The 21,840-nt window shown below is 41.8% G+C and overlaps 1 protein-coding gene across 7 annotated transcripts in view; it reads right to left on the minus strand.

Moving 5' to 3' along the window:
• Positions 1 to 21,840, minus strand: part of CCDC178 (coiled-coil domain containing 178) — a 281,148-nt gene that overhangs the window by 119,155 nt on the left and 140,153 nt on the right. Inside the window, exon 19 of one of the 7 annotated variants that reach the window (XM_053249042.1) lies at positions 13,506 to 13,610. The exons of the other annotated variants lie outside the window; for them this stretch is intronic. Within the exon in view, the coding sequence (XP_053105017.1) occupies positions 13,539 to 13,610 (72 nt within the window). The 3' untranslated portion in view covers positions 13,506 to 13,538. Of the gene's footprint in view, positions 1 to 13,505; positions 13,611 to 21,840 lie in introns of those variants that run through there. 7 annotated transcript variants of the gene reach the window in all.

The raw sequence follows: 21,840 nt of genomic DNA on the forward strand, positions 1-21,840 counted from the left end.
TGGAGGCAAGGGAGCTCTGAAGCACCCACCTTGCCAATAGATGAAAATTATTTCTAATTTAGATACATATTCCAACATCACAAATATCTTACTTCAAAATAATTTGTATTATCTGTATATACCTAATATGCCAAACTTGATGTTTTAGACCAATTACCATAGCTGCAAAGTTATGGATATATCAAACTAAAGCACAGAATTTGCTAAAAAGAAGTGTTGGCTCACTTGCCAAAAACTCAGATAATTGACAAAATTTGAGGTAAAAGATGAGTTTGCTGTTATGAGTTTGCCTGTCCATTCTTGTCACTGACTAAACTGCTGTGATGTTACAGAAGCTTGTAAGTGAAATGTGAAAGCAAACCATATAGGGAGGGTAGAGGACATGTCACTGATAGTGACATGTCACTAGATCGGAAACATGTCACTGATTGGTGAAGAAATGTGTTATTCTATATAAGAATCAAACATTAGGTCATCATTGTCAGTGTAGTCATAACTTCAGTATCATTGATAGCCAAATAGATTTCATCTATGAGGTACAGAATTTGTAAGGATGGAAGGTCAATTAAAATAATAGGATAATAGCTGGTAGAATTGTTGAGATTATTTCCACTACTTGGATAACAATTGCATTGCTGTATGGGATTGTTATTATTAGGGTAGTAAAATAGAGAATAAAAGTGCTGATTAAAAATAAAACTATGAGAGTGCAATCTTGGAAACATAGTCGTTCCTCTATGATAGGGAAACTGCTTCTTGAACTGAACTGAGATGGATGAGCTGAGATGGAGTAAGACCTCCAGGCTGTTGGCTATAACTTATCTGACAGGGCTACAGTAAATTTACTAAGGCCTCATAGAGAGAGAGGAACACTGTGGTTATATAATTGATTTGAAACTTATAGAAAGTAGTTCAATTCCTTCCTTTTCTTGTGTTTGTTTGAATGCCATTTGGTTCTTCATAGGTGTAACGGGCAGCCATGAGGTCACTTTACGTTTGTGCTTGTGAGCTCTAGGGCTTCACATTTTGCCACAAAAGCCTCTTAGGCGAGGAATGTAGTAACTACTACCAGGGACATTAATGATCCAAATGATGACGTTCCATTTCAGATTTTATACGCATCAGGATACTCTGAGCTGCTCTCTAGTTTGTGGCTGACATCTTGATTAACTAAGCACTGGTGCAAAGGGGAAAGCACTGGTGCTTCTGGAAAGTTCAACTAACTCAACTCCACTGCAGGCTCAGTGATGGGGGTAAATTTCAGTGACCTCCCTTTCCCCACAAAGCACTCTGTACTACCTGAAAATATGTCCCTGAGGGTTGCACAGCTTCAGCAGCTGGTGTTGACTCACCAGCTTGCACGTGTGCAATTGAAACTAGGCTAGGTTTGGATAAAGTGTTGAGCTGGATGAAATACCATATTTACCTGAATCCAAGACTAGGTTTTTTCCAAGTTCTTTGACGTTAGAAATTGGTGGGGTCAATTTAAATTCAGAGTCCTCTTCCTTTTGGGTAAATACAGGCATAACCTGTATTTAACCTGTTATTTTTAAGGGGATCATCTTAAATTTAGAGTCATCTTCTATTTGGGTAAATACAGTTTTGGTATTAACAGATCCAGATGAAATAGTAAGGGTCAGGGCCCAGAAGTGGCTAGATTCCTCAAATTCATGGACTCCTGGGCCAAAAGAGATGCAAGTTTTGGATGGTATAAAGATATGTTAAATAAATAAAATATAATTAAATAAGAGAACCATCACAGTTACTTCCACTTGCAGGTATCTTATAGTCAAGAGAAAATGTACTAGAAGTGGAGTCTGTGGATAGGCATAAAGCAGGTCTGTCAGCCATGGAGCAAACTATCACCTCTGTCTATCTTGAATTGTGAGAAGAAATGTTCTGTCTTGGCATTCTCTCCATCAACTGCTCCACCAATGGAGAGAGCATAGGACAGACTTATGTATTTCCACTTGAACAGCCTGCTTGTGGGAAATCTGATGTTTGGGAAGTACTAATCACTGGAAAAGACTGGAATGAAACCTTGCTCAGAACACAGAACTGATACAGGCAACCATTATGCTCTGCAGAGAAGGCCAGCTTCATGACACTTAGCAATAGCACTTACAATAGCACTTACATTTATATACCGTTCTATAGCCGGAGCTCTCTAAGCGGTTTACAATGATTTAGCATATTGCCCCCAACATTCTGGGTACTCATTTTACCGACCTCGGAAGGATGGAAGGCTGAGTCAACCTTGAGCCCCTGGTCAGGATCGAACTTGTAACCTTCTGGTTACAGGGCAGCAGCTTTACCACTGTGCCACCAGGGGCTCTTCTATAGAACTTGTTGATTTAAGCTATAGAAATGAACTTGTTACTCCTTTCTTGGGACAAGAAGACCTTGGCAGGAGGGTCTAAAGTCATCTCCAAGAGCAGCAATATTTGGATGAGGAGTAAACTCTTGTTGCAATTAATCACAAAACCATAAGAACCCAGATAAACAATGGTGATGCTGATGTCTATCTGCACTGATAGAGACCTGGTAAGAAGGTTATCATAAGAGCATAAACATGCACTTCCCTGCTTCTCAGGTGCACAACCAAGGTAGTAGTCCCTTCATAAAGGCCCGGGGGCAAAAGAGAACTCAAAAGGCACAGCCTGGTACACATGTTGCAGTTTGTTGTAAGCAAAACACAGGTGAGGTAGTGACAATGAGCACACAAGCCCCACAACCATGCCAAGGTAGTGCCTCACTGGGGGTGAGAGCTATGCCAGAGGTCCAACCATACTGGACAGGTCTCACCAGAGGAGCCAGACAAAGAGTGCCTCTCTCATCAACAATATGGTGAGACGTAACTTTAATAAATCTATACCGGATCAGTCGTCACCCGGGTCAACAAGGACCGCGCCAGGTGCTATAGTCCCTGGACATCTGGTGGCAAGTGGGCAACAGGACTCAGGATCTTCAGTTGAGCAACCAGGGCTGGAGACTGCAAGGTTACTGGAAGAAACGTCGCTTAACCGAAAAAAATATACGAAAAATGCCAACAAGGAAATAATGATCTGCTATTACAAGTCTAGTCCAACTAGAAGAGGTTATTTAAAAAGAATGTACCAAATTTGGAAAGAGAAGCATCCAGACACAGAAATAACAGAACAAAGGCTAGCAGACCAGAGAAGATTCATAATAAGAAATAAAGTATTCACAGGAGTTGAGCTGGAAGAACTGGAAAGAGCAACACAGGCTCAAGATATGGTTGAAGAATTATCACCAATTGAAGAAGTTGCTCAAGCGCAGGTGGAGGATGTGTTGGAAATCGAGGATGCCACTGTTGCTGAACTGTTTCAAAATCAAAACCAGGCAACCTCCCCTTTGCCTTCACCTCAAAAACCCGAATGCCGTTTAGCAGAAAAGCAACAAGAACTAAAGCAAAAAATAACTGAGCACATGAACCAAACAACCACCAGGGTTCGACTTCCAGCTCTAAAAACAGTTGCCAAAAAACAACTTGCTCAGGCATTAAAAGATGTCAATGCTGCACTTGCAGAAATAACAACCAAGAATTTGCAAGAAACAAACCAACTAATGTACAGTGCAGCAACAATAACAACACAAGAGCTCAGATATAAGATCAGTAGACCTGTAAAAAAAGAAAGCAGTACATCACCTAAATGGAAGATTAGATTAGAAAATAAAATCTCCAGGCTTAGATCAGATACTAGTAAATTGAAAGATATGAAAGACAAGAAGCTGAAGAATGAAAACACCAAACAGTATCTGATCCAAAAATACCACCTAGATTTAAGGAAAATTAGAGAAGTCCTGGAAATAATAAAGCAGCAAATAACAGCAGAGTCAAAGAAGATTAGCAGATACGAAGCCAGAATTACACAACACAGGCAGAATCTCCAATTCCAGTCGAATCAGAGACGTTTCTACCAAAGCATAGAAGGAGAAACTGCAAGAAACCTAGAAACACCAAATAAAGAAGAAACAGTGCAATTCTGGGGGAAATTATGGGACAATCCAATAGATTATAATAAAAAAGCAGGCTGGATGAAAGAGGTCAAAAAATGTAACCAACAAATGCAAGATCTAATAATAACACCAGAATTAATAAGTGAAAGAGCAAAGAAAATTAAAAATTGGACTGCGCCAGGCGATGATGAACTGCATGGCTTTTGGCTTAAACACCTAACAAGCCTTCATAAACAACTATCAAAACAGTTCAATCACATTTTGCAAGGCGGTGATATTGAACAATGGCTAACAACTGGGAAAACTAATCTCATCATGAAAGACCCAGGTGCAGTTCCAAGTAATTATAGACCGATAACCTGCCTGCCAACCATGTTCAAATTATTAACTGGAATAATAGCAGATGAAGTAATGCAACACTTATTAACTAACAAATAGCTTCCAGTTGAACAGAAAGGAAATTGCCCAAACACCAGAGGCACAAAAGACCAGCTGCTGATTGACAAAATGATTTTAGAAAACTGCAAGAGAAGAAAAACCAATCTAAGTGTTGCATGGATTGACTACAAGAAAGCCTTCGATTCATTGCCTCACACATGGATACTAAAATGTTTAGAAACAACTGGTGTCAGCAAAAACATTCAGATATTTATTTAAAAAGCAATGAGCATGTGGAGTACACAGTTAACAATCAATGGCGAGACACTTGGACAGGTTAGCATTAGAAGAGGCATTTTCCAAGGGGACTCACTATCCACTCTGTTGTTTGTAATCGCCATGACCCCACTTTCACAAATACTAAACAAAACAGGCCTCGGATACCAAACATCTAAAACATCAAGTCAAATAAACCATCTGCTGTACATGGACGATCTGAAGTTGTATGGAAAGTCCCAGTCAGAAATTGAATCACTGCTAAACATTGTCCGTATATTCAGTAGCGATATAGCAATGGAGTTTGGACTAGACAAGTGTGCTGCATTAATAATGAACACAATACACCAGATATCACTGTAGTTGAGAAGAAAGAAAAACAAATTAAAATAATTGACATAGCAATACCAGGGGATAGCAGAATAGAAGAAAAAGAAATAGAAAAATTCACAAAATGCAAAGATCTACACATTGAAATTGAAAGGCTGTGGCAAAAAAAGACCAAAATAATCCCAGTGGTCATTGGCGCCCTGGGTGCAGTTCCAAAAGACCTTGAAGAGCACCTCAACACCATAGGGGCCACAGAAATCACCATCAGCCAATTACAAAAAGCAGCTTTACTGGGAACAGCCTATATTCTGCGACGATATCTATAATAACAGCAACAACATTGATAATAAAATTCAGCCATCCCAGGTCCTTGGGAAGGACTCGATGTCTGGATAAAACAAACCAGTCAATAACACCTGTATGACTGTGTAAACAAGTAATAATAATAATAATTTCTGATGCTAGGAATATGCATGAGCTAGTTCAGTGCCTCCATTGAAAAGTGACGAACTGGCTCGAGTGACCACGGCCAAACCGGTTCAGTGGGGCAGGGAGTGGTTTCTTTAAGAAGCAGGTCTTTACCTGTTCTGCTGACACCCCACCACTTTTCCAGGCATGGCACTCTCTTTAGCAAAGGCCACAGTGGCTGTGGCACTGTTCCCTGCAGGCTGCACGTGTGGCGTTGGGATGCAAATGGCTGCCCACCAAAGGAGGAGCCGAATCGGCTCATGCACATCCCTACTGTCAGGATTAATCAGAATCAAAACCAGGAATGACTTGATCTGGGTTATGAAGCCAGATTATAGCCTTAATAGTCTAACTATCTAGGTGTTTTCCAAGTACCTGCATGCCTTAACCTTTTCACCTATTCTCCAGTTTCTCTGCCTACCTGCCTGCATGTCTGCCCAGTGCTGCATAGGCCTCTTGTAAATTCTGCTACTGCTATTCCTTCCTTGTGCTAATGACATTTTTGTTCAGTGAGGCAGGAGAGCAGGCAGGAAAGGGTTAACTTCTCCAGGTGAAGACAGGGCCAGCAAACTTGACTTTCCTTTCAGAGGGGGAGAACATACCCGGTTTTAGTTTGAGAGGGAAATAAAATAAAATAATAAAAACACATTTTTGTCCTATTCCTTCCGTTCCACCAATTGCTCTTAGCTAAGGGGGCAGAGACATATAGAGCAGGATTTCTTCAGTTTACAGGCCACATCTCAGACTAAACACCTGACAGTTTGGGCATAGCTGCCTATTTTCATCACAAGCCAGAAATGTCTCCAGTACAGGGACGTAACTATAATAGGGCAAGGGGAGACAGCTGTCTGGGGGCCCACAGCCTTGAGGGGGCCCCAGAGGCAAGTCACATGACTGACTCCCCCAGCTGTGCACCCGCCCGGGCTTCCTTCACTTGTATTCATCCTCCGAAATTGATGTGAGTGTTAAGACCTGGAGCTACCAGAACAGCATGTCTTTCTCTAGTACCATTAATTGACTTGCATCGTCCACAATTTACAAAACCTTTTAAAAAATAATTTAGGATGATGTTCTATTGTGGCACATAGGCTATCTATCTATCATTCACACAGCTACTACCAGAGGCACACTTACCCCTGGACCTTTGGGCCAAAGCCCAGGGCCTCCACACCCCCTGGGGGCCTCCAAATCCTCCTTAGTCTGTCCTGGGTGGCACTGGGGGGAGTGGGGAAAGAAATATGTGAGATGGAAATACCTTAAGTTGTGTGTTGAAATGTTTCTTCTAATGCATATTTGCATAAATAAACCTGTTTTATATTCTTACATTATTGTAAGTTCAGCTGCTGTTTTGGCCTTCTAGAACCCATGTGTTAAAAATACTGTGTGTGTCATGGCGTTGGGGGGTGGCAGCTCCAAAGCAGGGGAGGGGTATCCAAAGGCCTTTCGGTCCAGCCTCCAAAATTACCTAGGTGCATCTCTGGCTACTATGCAAGCTTCCTAGGAGGTGGGTTTGTGAGCGGGAAATGACTTGCCTAGCAAGCATGAGGTTGCGGTTTGAATCCCTGCTGGTATGTTTCCCAGACTATGGAAACACCTATATCGGGCAGCAGCGATATAGGAGGATGCTGAAAGGCATCATCTCAGACTACATGGGAGATGGCAATGGTAAACCCCTCCTGTATTCTACCAAAGAAAAACCAGAGGGCTCTGTGGTCGCCAGGAGTCGACACAGACTCGACAGCACACTTTACTTTACTTTACCAAAGGAGGGGAAATTGGCTCTTATTTCTGAATTTTATTTCTGGTAGACACATATGAAAGTAAGATTATAATATAATTATAAATATTATATTATAATTTTGTATCATGTGTTAGCTTTCTCTCAAACACATCCTGTCTAGGCTAAGGCAGAAAGTACTATCTGCTTCAGACTGCCTAGTGTCAGTCTCAACCTTTGCCTATATTATAATGAGGACATAGGTGTTTTTGAGGAGCCGCCCTCCCCACACATTTACTCCCCTCCCCCTCCCACCAAATTGAATAATCTATACCTTTTGAAACACCTACCTGTATGCTGGTAGTGAAATGCTAGCAAATAGGTGTTGACAAACTACTGTTTTCATTTATCTGAGATAAAATAATTTTGAACTTTTCTGTTAATTGAAACAGACTTTGCAGCAGGAACCTAATAATTAAATTTTTAAAATTATGTCAGTATTGTTTTTAAATAATGCCAATATGTTCAAAACAAGGTGAATTAGATTTGTGGGAACAGCTTACCGGTTAGTGTGTATTTATTTCACTTTGTATCAATTCAGTAGAAAACTTGAACTTTCTTATTAAATCTGTATGCTAATAGAGGATATATGTCACATTACAATTCCTTGCCAAACATGGAGTCTTCTCCTCGGATTAGGGGTAGCCCTTACCCCTGCTAACCGGGCAAAGAGGCACTTTTTACCGTGGTGATTCTCTTTATTTAGCAGGGGGAGAGTAACTGGCCCTTTCCACCTCCAGCACAGTACTTCCAGTGACTGTTGCTGGTGTCTATCTTATGTTTCTTTTTAGAATGTGAGCCCTTTGGGGACAGGGTTCCATTTTATTTGTTTATCTTTCTGTGTAAACCGCCCTGAGCCATTTTTGGAAGGGCGGTATAGAAATTGAATTAATAATAATAATAATAATGAGGTGAGGTATGGCAGTCACCAGAGGTGGTAGATTATTGGGGTGACAGCAGGGCGATAAGATGCCCCCTGCCAACAGAAAAGCTTTTTGGGCTGATCTGACATTTGCAAGCAATTTGCAAGCATCTCTCCTCACATGCCTTACAAAGCTTTTAAGCATAAGGAGAGAAGAGGAAGTTGCTGGCAACCTCCTCTCTGCTCCCCATGCACTTTCAAAGCTTGAAAGGGTTGGTTTTCAAAGGGGCCTAGGCGCTTTCCAGGCGCTTTTCCTCAACAGAGGTAAAATGCTTCAGCGTTGGGCAGAGCACATTGAAATGTAAATAAAGGCTATTGTGCAAAGCCACCAGCAGGGGGAGCAGTTTTGAGAAAACTCCACAACAGAAAAATACAGCTACTTATTTGCGCCCCACATGCGACGCTATAGGACTGTAATGTGGCAATAAAATCCAAAAGAAGTCATCAGAAATGTGAACGGCACCTTGCTGACAGTGCAGGGACTGCAAAGTCAAAACACACACAGTTCGGAAGCACACTTAACAGACACGTAATGACACTGTTCTGGTGTCCAATCTGGAAAGCGCCCTGGCCCCCATCAGGAGCATGGGGGAAGGCAGCACCTTAGGCCACCTGTGCCTCAGATGTAATTGAAGCAAGGATGGAGGACCTACTAATATCCACAGTATGGGTAGCAATGCTACTGACCAGTTAGATCTGCAATGCTTTGCACATTTACTTGGGAATGAGGTTCATTGAATTTACTGGGGCTTATTTGTGAGTAAAAATGCATAGGATCAGATTACATAAATAACCTATTCTCATCGCTTTTCTTCCTAGAGTTCATCCCATAATACTGTTGCCACTGCTAGAGACATTTAAAAACAACAACTAGGCATTCTTAAATCTTGAGAAGCACACAATTGAGTACTGGCTTCTTGAAGTCAGAGGCACTTTGTTTCCTTCAAGAACCACTTCAGAAAAGAATGTTAGCAAAGCTGTTAGGTGCACTCAGACATGAGAACAGTGAAACCACTTCCACAGATCTAGGTACATATTCTAAGCAAGAAGGTAATAATCAGAACACAGTTTCCCATTTCCCTCCTTTCTTTCCTTGTCCTTGGAGCAGGGCCGGATTAAGCCAGTGCGGGGCCTGTAGCATATGTTATAAAGGGGCCCTAGTTTTTTAAAAAATGCACATAAATATTAAAACGTAAATTATTTACTTGCATAGTAAAGTAATTCTTTTCCCCCCCATTTGCTATATTTTGGAGTATGAGAGACCAAGCCACAAACTCACACTTACTACAACAGTGAACATTTATATACTGTTTTTCAATCAAAATTCTCAAAGCAGTTTACACAGAAAAATAAAAAGCGGATAGATGATTTTCTGTCTCCAAAGAGCTCACACTCTAAAAAGAAAAATGTGGTAGGCACCAGCAACAGCCACTGGACAAATGCTGCGGTGGGCCTTCTCTTAAAAGGCACATTTAGCAGAAAAGGGATATTTTATCTAACATAGACCAAATAAAACAGGTCAAGTTTTAACTTTAATTCCCAGTTGGAAGCCGGGCATGCGGGGCCCTCAAAAACATGGGGCCCGTAGTAAATGCTACATTTGCTACTATGTTAATCCGCCTCTGCCTTGGAGAAGTAATCTCCTCCTCCTCCTCCTCCATCATCATGTCTTTCTGGCTCTCCACCTGCCCATTCTTCTTTCCTTCACCCCATCTTTCCTGGCACTTCGTTCTCCATGGCATTCCCTTTGGCTGCTGGTGACAGTTTTTGGTTTTATGTAGCTGATGTGAAACACAGAAAAGTGGAGCATTGTTGCCTGCTTGCCTTTCCAGAGAGCTGGGCCTCCACTGAAAATATTAGAAGTGTAATTAAAGGTAATTAAGCTTATGAAGTTGTTCTCTGTAGGGGTATGGAACGTATGTCAGGTATAAACACTTACATATCATGGAAGGTGATGGGAAGTATGGATTTTGGAACATCAGAGGCCCACACATGGCATATACATGGAAATTATGTATATCGGATAAAAAGTTTTTGTGGTTTTTAATAAGTTTAAGTTGCCATGTTTTTACTGTTGTGTTTTATTTCTTTTGTAATTTTCATTATTGAGTTTTATTATTACAATTTTGTTAGCTTCCTTGATACTAATTGAATATAAAATAATAATAGCAATAGCAATAGCACTTACATTTATATACCGCTCTATAGCCGGAGCTCTCTAAGCGGTTTACAATGATTTAGCATATTGCCCCCAACATTCTGGGTACTCATTTTACTGACCTCGGAAGGATGGAAGGCTGAGTCAACCTTGAGCCCCTGGTCAGGATCGAACTTGTAACCTTCTGGTTACAGGGCGGCAATTTTACCACTGCGCCACCAGGGGCTAAATAATAAATAAAGGGGTAAGGTAAACCCCCCCACCAGGGGCTAAATAATAAAAATAAATAGTAAGACGATTGCTTACTCAAAATTAAACTTGTTTCAGCCTTCCAATATTCGGAGTAATGAATACCAAGTCACTTGGTTAACTGGCAATTTAACCAGTTGCCACTGGTTAAGTGGCAATTTTAAATATGTAATGTTAAATATTATTTCATTAAAATTGAATTAAATCACTTTAATTGATTGGGGGCAATATGCTAAATCATTGTAAACCGCTTAGAGAGCTCCGGCTATAGAGCGGTATATAAATGTAAGTGCTATTGCTATTGCTATTGCTAAACATATGTGGCTATCTGTATTTCTGAATTGGCTGTTTTGCAATTATTCCCCCACCCCACCCCGCTTAGACCCTCTCACAAACAATTTCTGACTACAGGCCCAACTGTGGAGGGTAGAAAGAGGAGGAGAAAAGGAGAAATAATAGTTCTTTACCACTTCTTCCTTTTTGTTCCCTCCACAGTCTCCTGCTTGTCTACCTGTCCAAAGTCCCCTTCCTCACTATATCCACTCCTGTAATGAATGCAACTGTCATGTGTCTCCCGTGAGGGGGGAGAGGAGTGTGCTGGCAGGGAATGTATACTTTATCCCAGTTGGGCCTCTTGCCTAACAAAATGAACGCCTCTGGTCCTGGGCTACGCCAGGCCAGGGATTGTCCAGACAAGTAAAAAATGGAGAAGATGAAGGATACTTCCCCCCCTAATATCTCTTTTATTGCTAATAAAAAAAAATAACAGCAGCAGAACACAGTCATTGACATAAAGTCAAGGCACACATTTGTATTGAGGTCTTCAGTTACAAAAAGACAGCAGCAAGTAAGAACATTGAACAAAAATACAAAAAGGCATGCTTCTGAAAAGTATACAGTGTACTGTGTTTGATTGGCCAGCAATCTTGCCTGACCTGACCCCATAGAGAATCTATGGGGCATTGCCAAGAGAAGGATGAGAGACATGAGACCAAACAATGCAGAAGAGCTGAAGGCCGCTAATGAAGCATCCTGGTCTTCCATAACACCTCATCAGTGCCACAGGCTGATAGCATCCATGCCACGCCGCATTGAGGCAGTAATTGCTGCAAAAGGGGCCCAAACCAAGTACTGAATACATATGCATGCTTATACTTTTCAGAGGTCCGATATTGTTCTATTTCTACAATCCTTGTCTTCTTGGTTCCATGTAATATTCTAAATTTCTGGGATTGTGGATTTGGGGTTTTCATGAGCTGTACGCCATGATCATCACAATTATAACAAATTAAGGCTTGACTTATCTCACTTTGCATGTAATGCGTCTGTCTCATATATCAGTTTCACCTTTTAATTTGCATTACTGAAATTAATGGACTTTTGCACGATATTCTAATTTTCCGAGTTTCACCTGTATGTCACAGGGTGGATGGATACCTTCTAATTATTCATTAATTGAACTTTGCCTGTTAAAAGGATAGAAATCAGGAAATTCAAGAAAGATTTCCAGTTGGAACTTACTGGTCATGGAGTGAAATTTCTTTTTTCTTTTGCTGACCTTCTATAATCGAGATATGGTTTTGGGAAATTGGCTTTTAGCTTCTAAAGTAGGGGTGTCCAAATCAAATGGGAAGTGGGCTGGATTTGATTCCAATGCACCTCCAGGGGGTCACACCCCCACCTTGTGTGCCTTCTCACACCTGCCTCATGTTGCCTCCCCTTCACTCATTCACTCATCCCCTCATCCCCTTTCCTGACACTCAAGGAAAAGGTGCCTCTCATCACCTTCTCTTCATCTTCCTCCTCCTCCCTCTTTCTCTCACTCCATTCCTTCCTTTCTTCCCCCTTCCCCTCCTTTGCCTCCACTCACTCAGGGGAAGGCACCTCTCACAGCCTTCTGTTTTTGTCAGCCTCCTCCTTGCCCTTCTTTCTCCATGGCAGTGGTTGACAAACAGCTGCTTGGGGGCTGGAGAAACAAGATCCACGGGCTGCATCCGGCCCATGGGCTGCAGTTTGACAGCCCTGATCTAGAATCCTGCAGCTATATACACATCCTATATATCCTATAATCCTACACACACACAAACATTTTAGACATATATTTTAAAGTATATTATTTTCTTGGATGTGCCATTCAGCTTTAATTCCTAAACAAATCCATTTTCATTTTAATTGTAGTACTATGCCTCAGTTTCGTCACTTTAAGCCTACCCATATACATTAAGGTACTGTAGTTACGGTACCAGCATGGAAGTGGCATGTTTTAAGAGGAAAAGAGGCATCAACTGCTTTCAATTGAAAGTTAGAGTGGTGGCAACAATAAACTACAAAATCTTTTTTGTGTCATGTTTAAGGGCAATGTGCAGAGGAGGAGCAAGGTGCTTTGAAAAATATTTTCCTAGGCCCCCTACTCTGTAAGAAACCCCTACTTACTTACTTCCTGCCTTCTTCCCCGCCCACCCTTCCTCCTTCTCACTTCCTCCCCTTAGGTTCTCTGTCAATGCTTGGGACTCGAAGAAGGGTGGTGTCTGGATTTTCTGCACGTTCAAGAGACACTTCCTTTGTTGGAGGATAAAGTATTAAAGGAATGCCGTATAGCCATTGCAATAATTTTGGGAGTGAAGTAGGTTGAGTATGCTTCTGTTTCCAAAGTAATCAGGAGAAAGAACTAGTCTCAGGTAGTATAGTGTGTTTCTGATTCTCAACCAAAATCCTTATAATTGATTCCAGGGAGAAGACTGGATAGGCCACCTCAGCTAATCTAGACTCCCAAACCCATTCCTATTCATGCTAGGCCAAGGGAAAGCAAACAGCACCAGACCGTTTGATTTTCCTTAGTTGGCAAAACTACTGGCAGGTCAAGGGCTAGCGCCTACATACTGCTCTGATGCCAAGAAAACTCTCCAGAGGCATAAAAGAAGTGTGCATGTGTAATTCTTGGCTTGCTGAAATTGGAGAGGGAGGAGCCGTCATTTTGATCCCTCACATTTCTTTTTCAGTTAGGGGTTCTCTACAATTGGTAGAGACCTTCTCCTACCCTGCTGATGTCCACAGTATATCACGCTGTACATCTGTAAGTGGAAGTATATTTGTCAGGAAGTGAGAAATATACATGTGATACAAAAATGTTTATTTTTCAAGTCCAATCTCTAACTTTTGCTTTCTTCTGTTATAAACAATAGTTAGCAAGCAGCAGAAATAATGTCAGAAAGGTTATGATAATTATTTGCTGAAGCCCTGTTCAAGACTAGTAACTAGCTTTACAGTAGCGACACAGAGCAGCTTTATGGGCTGAAAAGCTGACAGTATTTCTTTGTTATGACAGGCTGAGGACGACCAATTGTCATACAATAATTTCCAGTAATTAGTATACAGGATATACAAGTAGTAACTCATCTTTTCATAAGAACAATGTTCTTTTGGATAAACAATTGCTCCTTCAATATTAAATGATAGAGGCCACGTTACTAATTTATGGTGGGTTACAATTATACATGTTGTGGGCCACAAGCACTCTGTGGGCTGTGTAATGAAGGCCAATAGCTTAAAAGTGATTAGAATTATAAATAATCTGCCAGGTGTTTCCACTTCTGTTATGAAAGACAATGTTTTCCTGTTCCTAGGTGTTTATAGCAAGGAATACTGAAGACAAATATTAATATTAAATACAAAAATAAGAAATGCAACCAACAATTTAATCCTTGTACTCGTACATTTGGGCCAAAATGAAAGAAACTGATTCCCAAGGTGAAAAAGAATTAATACTGAGAAATCACTCAAACTGAAAACAAAATTCTCCCAATCTAGCAAATCTATTAATAAACATGTTTTGCCATGACAAATTATATATTGCATGATGATACAAAAATATTCCTAAGTATCTTTCAGGTGAAAGTTCTCCTGGTGCTGCTGGCAGCTGTGAAAAAGTACATATTGATGTGCCAATTAGAGTTTACTGAAGTGCCTTTATGGAAAGGGCTATAATCTAGAATAGGGCACATTTGAAAACCCTAAATCCCATACAATTTGTATGCCATATAAACAAAAGCTGTACAATTCCCAGCTCAAAGTTTAGCATGAAAAAGAAAATGACTAGAATTTTTTTTTACAACTATCACCCTTTGTTATTAAAGTTCAATCCTTTGCTAGGTACAGAGATTAAATAAAATGTGCATTCAAATCACACCTGGTTCAGTTTCTCAAAAGTGCAATTTCAGCTAATTTAACAATCCATTCTTCTTAGGGATATGTTTTACGGGGAGATTTAAACTGGTGAGATCAGCCTGAGTAAATCATGCAGTTAACTGATTTTTGATAATAGAACATTTTGGATGGCTAAAAATGCTTAAAACCGTAGAAAGCAGAGAATATGGATAGCAATTATAAAGGCTCTTTCAAGCCAAAAGTCACATGTACAAATATAAGCCAACAACAAAGAGGGCAATTGCTCCCTTTCCAATATTTCAATGGATTTCTCAATGTTTGTATGCACAGTTCCCCATTTTTTCCTGCTGATATAGGCCCTGAAGTGAAGTAAGCAATAAAAACACACTTATAGGTGCAACCCCCACCAGACTAGTACTTCCATGAATAGAACAGGATCTGCTCATGCAAGTGAGGAGGGGCAATTTTTGCCAATCCCCCCTTTCCGCTGCAGTCCTCTGTGCTTCCCAAAGGTATGTCCTTGAGGGTTGAGGGCCCTCCGAAGCACATTTTTGGAGGCTGAAGGGGACAGCAGATGGAAGGGAAAATTGGTGAAAATCACCCCTCCTCTTTTGCATGAGCAGAACCTCTGTTCACAGAAGAACTGGTTTGGATGCTATTCTAACTGATAAAGAATGGGTCCTCTCAACACTCTTGCTCATTTTGAAAAGGTGCCATGATCAGATTCTATAGATGTCCCCAGGTACCTTTATTAGTGAATCTTGGCACTTATATTAGATGTTTTCCCATGGCAACCACTAATTTAGACAGCTGTTAAAAAAATGGATTAGACAACTAATGAAGAATATCTATATGAACAGCTTAGGCATGATAGCAGCTAAAAGGAGCCTTCATGTACAGAGGCAGTATACTGCTAAATACAGATGCTGATGATGGGCATGGCCATAATCTTCATGCCCTGCTTGTGATTGCCCAGGCACATCAGGTTAGCTGTGGTTGGAAACAGAATGCTTAGCTGAATATAGATTTGTCAGATCCATCTGATCAAGTAATAGTGCTCCTTCTCCATGGCTTCCAATAGATGTTGGAGGAGGAATTGTGCCTGGGCACTGATGAGGCAGGACACAGCATGCTGCATGGAACAGTGTGAGGATGCTCAGGAGAGAGCCAAGTTATGGGTAGAGTGATATAAGTCAGCCCTGCCCTTGTGTTGGCTTCTTTCAGATTCAGCTTGGCACCCACTCCCCTTCACCACACCATTTGTCGGTGTGGGGAGGCCAGTCACTAATGGTGCAGAGTAGGAATTCTTTATAACCCCTTGATTGATTATGGGTGAGAATTTTTCTGCATCTGCTCCACACTGATGCATTTTTGTTCATTGGGCATTCTGATCTATAGCGGTTGGTGCCTTAACTAGAGTAGTCCTTGTTCCAATGGCAGGTGAATGTGGTTACAGAGGGATCACCACCGTATCATCATTGGTAAGCAACTGAAGCCACTATTCTAGTGAAGGAAGATCTTCATGGAACAGCCTTTCAGGCTCCATTCTGGGAATGTATCTTCTTTGGGAGATTTGCTTGTATGGCCCACCCAGAGCTATGGGAGTGATGTAAGCAGGCAGCTGTGTGGCAGCAGACAGGTGACTGCTGCTGTTCGTGGACCTAGTTTGCTCACCTATGAAAAGGGGAGGCCATAATTGACATGTGGTATCTACCTCAGCCATAGAATTGTACCCATGCTTAAGGTTAATTCATATTGAAGACAGAAGTTAGTGTGATTAATAAAGTTGTGGCCAAAGTTTTAATCCTGCCATCTCTTACTTGGGAATGCAGTGTTCAAAATCTATAATAAAGTAATTACATAGCACATTTATAAAACTTCCTTATCAAATGGACCTTTATCAGAGGAGAGGAGACTGGTCTTGTGGTAGCAAGCATGACTTGTCCCCTTAGCTTAGCAGGGTCCGCCCTGGTTGCATTTGAATGGGAGGCTAGAAGTGTGAGAACTGTAAGATATTCCCCTCAGGGGATGAAGCCGCTCTGGGAAGAGCAGAAGGTTTCAAGTTCCCTCCCTGGCTTCTCCAAGATAGGGCTGAGAGAGATTCCTGCCTGCAACCTTGGAGAAGCTGCTGCCAGTCTATGAAGACAATAATGAGCTAGACTAGATAGACCAATGGTCTGACTCAGTATATGACAGCTTCCTATGTTCCTTTCCAGCACTGATGCGAGATCCTTGTGCGATTATCCTGGCCTGCTCAACAAGGTCACTGACATTTTTTTAAATGCCAAACTCCATATTGGGAGCCAACAACATTTGCAAAGTCTGCTCTCCTAATGGATATGTATGCATGTTTCATTTTCTTTGTTTGATCCCATCTGTCACACATACACAGGAAGTAAATTCATGTGTTTGTCTAGCCTGCTTTCCTGCCCTGGGATTCTCAATTGAAATATTAAATAGGCTGTGTTACCTGGCAAAGATTTGAGTACCCAGCTCCAGTGCCCAATGCTATTCATAATGTGCCAAATTCTAACAGCCCTGGAGGCATGGAGGTCTGATCTGGTTACTGTGAATGGGAGGTTTTAGTTTAGTTTGGGTTTGTTTGTTTAATAGAGGTGGAACAGTTAGGGAACTTCCTCTTTATTAATCATTTATCTGATCTTAGTATGCCTATTTTTGGTTACCTTTTAAAGCATATCTTCCCTCTTCTTCTCTATATCAAAAAACATTATGAAATAAAGTCTCATCTAAGTATACAAGATTGTACTGTGCAGGGGCGTAGCAAGGTTGGAGTGGGCCCAGAGACAAGATTTTAAAATGGGCCCCCCCACCAAAGTCCAGGGCCTCCGCACACCCCAGGCCCCCAAGGATTTAAGTCTGATATTCCAAAATAAGTATGCTGCCTGCAAATACATTTCACTGAATACACACACACACGTCACAATATATAGTGATATACATTGAGTACTATACATTTGTATTACTTTTAATGCCTAGAACACACTAGAAAGATGAATGATTAAAATGGGCCCCTCGCTGCAGATTAGCAAAGGAGACTTTCAACCATGCAGGGTGAGCCTATGTTTGTTTTCTCAGAATTCTGAACAAATTCAGTCAAGTTTGATTGCAGGAGGTTTTTCACAGGAGGCTTTTAAAGCCCTTTAAGACACATCTCCTCTGGAATGGAGGTGCTGCATTCACATGTTGGCCAGATTTACCCTGAAGTCCCTGCAAGTTATTGGGGAGCAGTTCACACACAAGAAAAATAAAATAAAAGCACCACACATGCTTCACAGTTCTCACTCAGACCTTCTGGGTTGCAAAACAACTTGAACATAAGTGCATTTATAAATAAATGAATGAATGAATAAAATTAATAAAATACTGTTCCAGAAGTTTTTGCAATTTTCTGCTATGAAACAAGCCACTTATAGGACTTTTTAGATAGTTTTTTTTAAGTCAGCAAATTTTCCAAGCTGTTTCAAAATAAATATTCAGAGACTTCTCAGTCCCTCCCCCCCCATATCCAAGCCCTATGGCAAGCAGATCCCTATATATGGGGGGGGGGGGCGGGGGCGGGAAAGGTAACCACAAAAAGGAGTTCACACTCTACCTGGCAAATGCTGGTCTGGGTTAAGCAGTGCAGCAAGTGGTCTTCTGCTGCAGAGAACACTCTGGCTGCCTCCTCCTTCCTGGCTTGCTTGGGCCCTACTCGAGTTCAGGCTTCACTGCGGCCTACACGGAGGCCTCCGTGGAAGCCCCGCCCACCCGCCGATCAGCTGAGAGGCGGGAGAAAAGGAGCTCTTGGCAGCTTGCCTGCGGCTTCGATTGCCGGCCAGCAGAACAAGCAGGAGAGACAGCGAAGAGGGCAAGTGGCTGAGAGGCTATGGGGCTGGGCAGGGGGCAATGAGGAGTCACATGAGGTGCCTCTGGGGTGCCCCTCCAGGCAGTGGGGCCCCCAGACAACTGTCTCCCCTTGCCCTATCATTGTTACGCGCCTGGTACTGTGTTTTATGCAGCAGTTTGCATAGCTGAAAAAGGTCATGTCTAAGGGAAGGTCAGAATTTGTTTACCTCTTCTTCATGCATGATCATTTCATGCTTTCAGAGTAGTGTGTAATAAGACTGTGGATCCATAGAAGCCTATCACCCTGGTATAATCAGAGAGAAACTAGTGGAAGCCAATAAGAAATTACCCTTGTTAGCAGGTTAAGGCAAGACCTGAGACTTGGTCTGAGGCTTTACGGCTGTGTAAGTGTACCTTGGAGCTTGAGAAGCAGTAAAAAAGGAGTTATATTTTGTAACGAAGTTACAGGCCAGGTTCACATGACTAGTTTTCTGGCCCTGGAAGTTAGCCAGGAGAGATGAATGCACCTGGAAATGATCACTGTCGCTGTTGGGCTGCTCTGGTGCAGCGGCTGCACAATCCTGGTTAGCAGCTCCGGGGAATGGATTGGCCTCCAGGGACCTGAATGGAATCCTGGCAGCCCTGTGCTTGCTGCCTTTCACTCTGGAAAGCCTCCTGTGCCTCACCAGTCACTCCCCTTGGCCCCGCTGCCAGAGTGGGTGGCTGAAGCAGCTCCAACCATGCTTGGCTGCACTTGGCAAACTCTGGAGAACTTTGGAACTAACAGGCATGCCCATGGCAGTAGGGACGTGTTCCGAGTGAGCAGCAGGCAGCGTAACCCCTTCCCTGATACAGGATGCTTGGCTAGGTGGCGACTTGGGCAACCTGCACTTCACCCCAGTAGGGAGCGGGGAGCAAGGAGCAAGCCAGGGAGAAAGGAGCTGTCCTGTACTAGACTGACAGGCAGGATGCACAATCAGGTAGCCTCACCTGAACCCTGGGGTTGGATTAGGCAAATTCACAGACCCTGGGACATTCTGGACAGTTCAGTTACAGTGCCTGCCATTGTAATGGGGGCACCACCAGTCCCTATGATGGGCAGGTGTGCAGTCCAGGGGGCAGGGGAGAGGAGAGATCAGGGAGCAACCATTCCCTACCACCATTGGTAGTCCTTCCGAGGCAGCCAGAGGGCAGCTAACCTAAGGGGTATACTCGTGAGTCAAATGGGCCGTAAACCAGAATTTGGCTTTTTAAAAGCCAAATCTGGCCCCCTAGTGCCACAGCCCCTTTGTTTGTGGTGTGCTGGCACGCATGTGGAGCAGAAAGTGTTCTGGCTGTGTGGCAATGGTGTGTGGGAGGGAGGATAGAGTGTCTTCACTGTGGTCCATTCGGTGACCATGCGGGTGAAAGTGCAGATAACCAGAATAGGTGAGAGTTTCACATGATCAGTAAATCCTAGTTATGGCATCCAGGGGGATGACTAACCCAGATCTGATCCTTGAACAGACATCCTGGTTAACTCCATGGAAGTTAGACAGGATTGGCGATGCATGTGGGTTCACATGATCACATCAACCATAGTCAACCCCATTTAACCAGGATTAACATGGGTGTGAGAACACAGCCATATTATTATTTAGTGACATATATAATCTCCCTGAACAATGGTGCTAGTTGTCAAAATTCTTGTTGTTTCCCTTAAAGTTCCACAGTTATTAGGTCCTATGAGGTACTTCTAAATTTGTTTTGTTTAGGCATACTTTCGGCAATTCTAGAATCACCTGAGCAATGTAGCACATGATAAGAACAAACCAGACTTGATTCCTTAAAAGCAAACTACAGAAACCGAGTTGGATTTGTAAAGTGGGGGGGGCCCCCCGCGGGGGCTTAGCAAATATATACTATACATTGCCAAGTAACAGCATGATATTCAAGCTATTCAAAAAATGCCAACAGTGATCATAATCTTAAAATTTCTTAAAATGGTTTTCAGAATCTGAAGATTAAGTAGTGAAAAAGGCCAACATATTGCTAACTACCTGCAATAATTTTTCTCAAGTATTGTCTGACATCACTTGCCTATAACAACAGCTAGCTATCAAACTGAAGACCTTTATTCAGGAGGTTAATGTAAGGTAGGAACTCCATTCAGTGTTATTTTGGCTTAAGGGCATAATGTCACAATTTAGTGCATCCTTTAATGACTTTTTTTTTCTAAAGGCAGCTTGCAGCTTAGATCTAGTTCAGCAAATTTCCTTGTAAGATTCTTAGGAGAATGGAAGAAGGAAAAGTACAATTGATTGTGTAGCCAAATTTCTGTTCATGCCTGCTTACTGATTTTTGTTCATTTCACAAACAAACAAGGCATGAATACATCAACCCACAAACCATAAACAATAAAGAACTTCATCCTGTAAGTTTGCTACGGACAGCAGTTTGTGGCTGAATCTGCTATTTGTCATAAGATAAATGATAAAGTGATTGCCATTTGTCACTGAATACACAAGAGGAGTGTTCATCTGTGAACCACTCAGATGCAGGCAACAGTAAATTCTGCTGTTCTTAATGCTAACTACTAATACAAAATTCCCTTATGCCGATGGCCATCAATGCTCTACTTTGCCAGAACACACGCACAAAAATAGTTTTAATTTGATTGGACTAATTATACCTTGTTCAAGGCATCATTCAGTACATAAATATCTGAAACCCACCAGATTACAATTTTCACAGAGGCAAAAGCTATATTTTATACAGAAAGGTGGCTTATAAAGTTGGGAGTAGAATTTAATTTATATGTATTGTTCTCATTTTTGTAGTGTTCAGTGATTTTTAATACAAACTTTTTTATGTTTCTGAGAGTCACTGGTGCTTGGCGGCTTTCAGCTATATTAATAGACTTTATAACAGTGCCCATACATTAATATAGTCTGTGTTTTATCCAGGCTCTGATTGAATTTAGGGAGTGCCTAAATTCTTTGTTATATTTGCTGCCAGCTATAAGATCTTCATTAATGTAAGGTTATCCAACAATAAAATAATGCTTAATATGCAAATGCCTTTTCTGTGAACTTAAAGGGCTACTCATTAAAACAGGCCACAATCCTCACTTAGTGGAGCTCTGGATTTGTATTTCTCAGACAGGAGCCCCCATAGTACAGCAAGCTGGTTTTGAAAGCAGCTTGTGATGCAGCATGGGGGAACAGCTGTTCAAAGGCAGGAGTCAAAGTCCAACTGGATACACACACAGGCAAGCCTGAAGTAGCTCTCTGGATTGATTTTGGCCATAAT

Source organism: Hemicordylus capensis, chromosome 4 (assembly GCF_027244095.1).
Source record: "Hemicordylus capensis ecotype Gifberg chromosome 4, rHemCap1.1.pri, whole genome shotgun sequence".
Classification (NCBI taxonomy): domain Eukaryota; kingdom Metazoa; phylum Chordata; class Lepidosauria; order Squamata; family Cordylidae; genus Hemicordylus; species Hemicordylus capensis.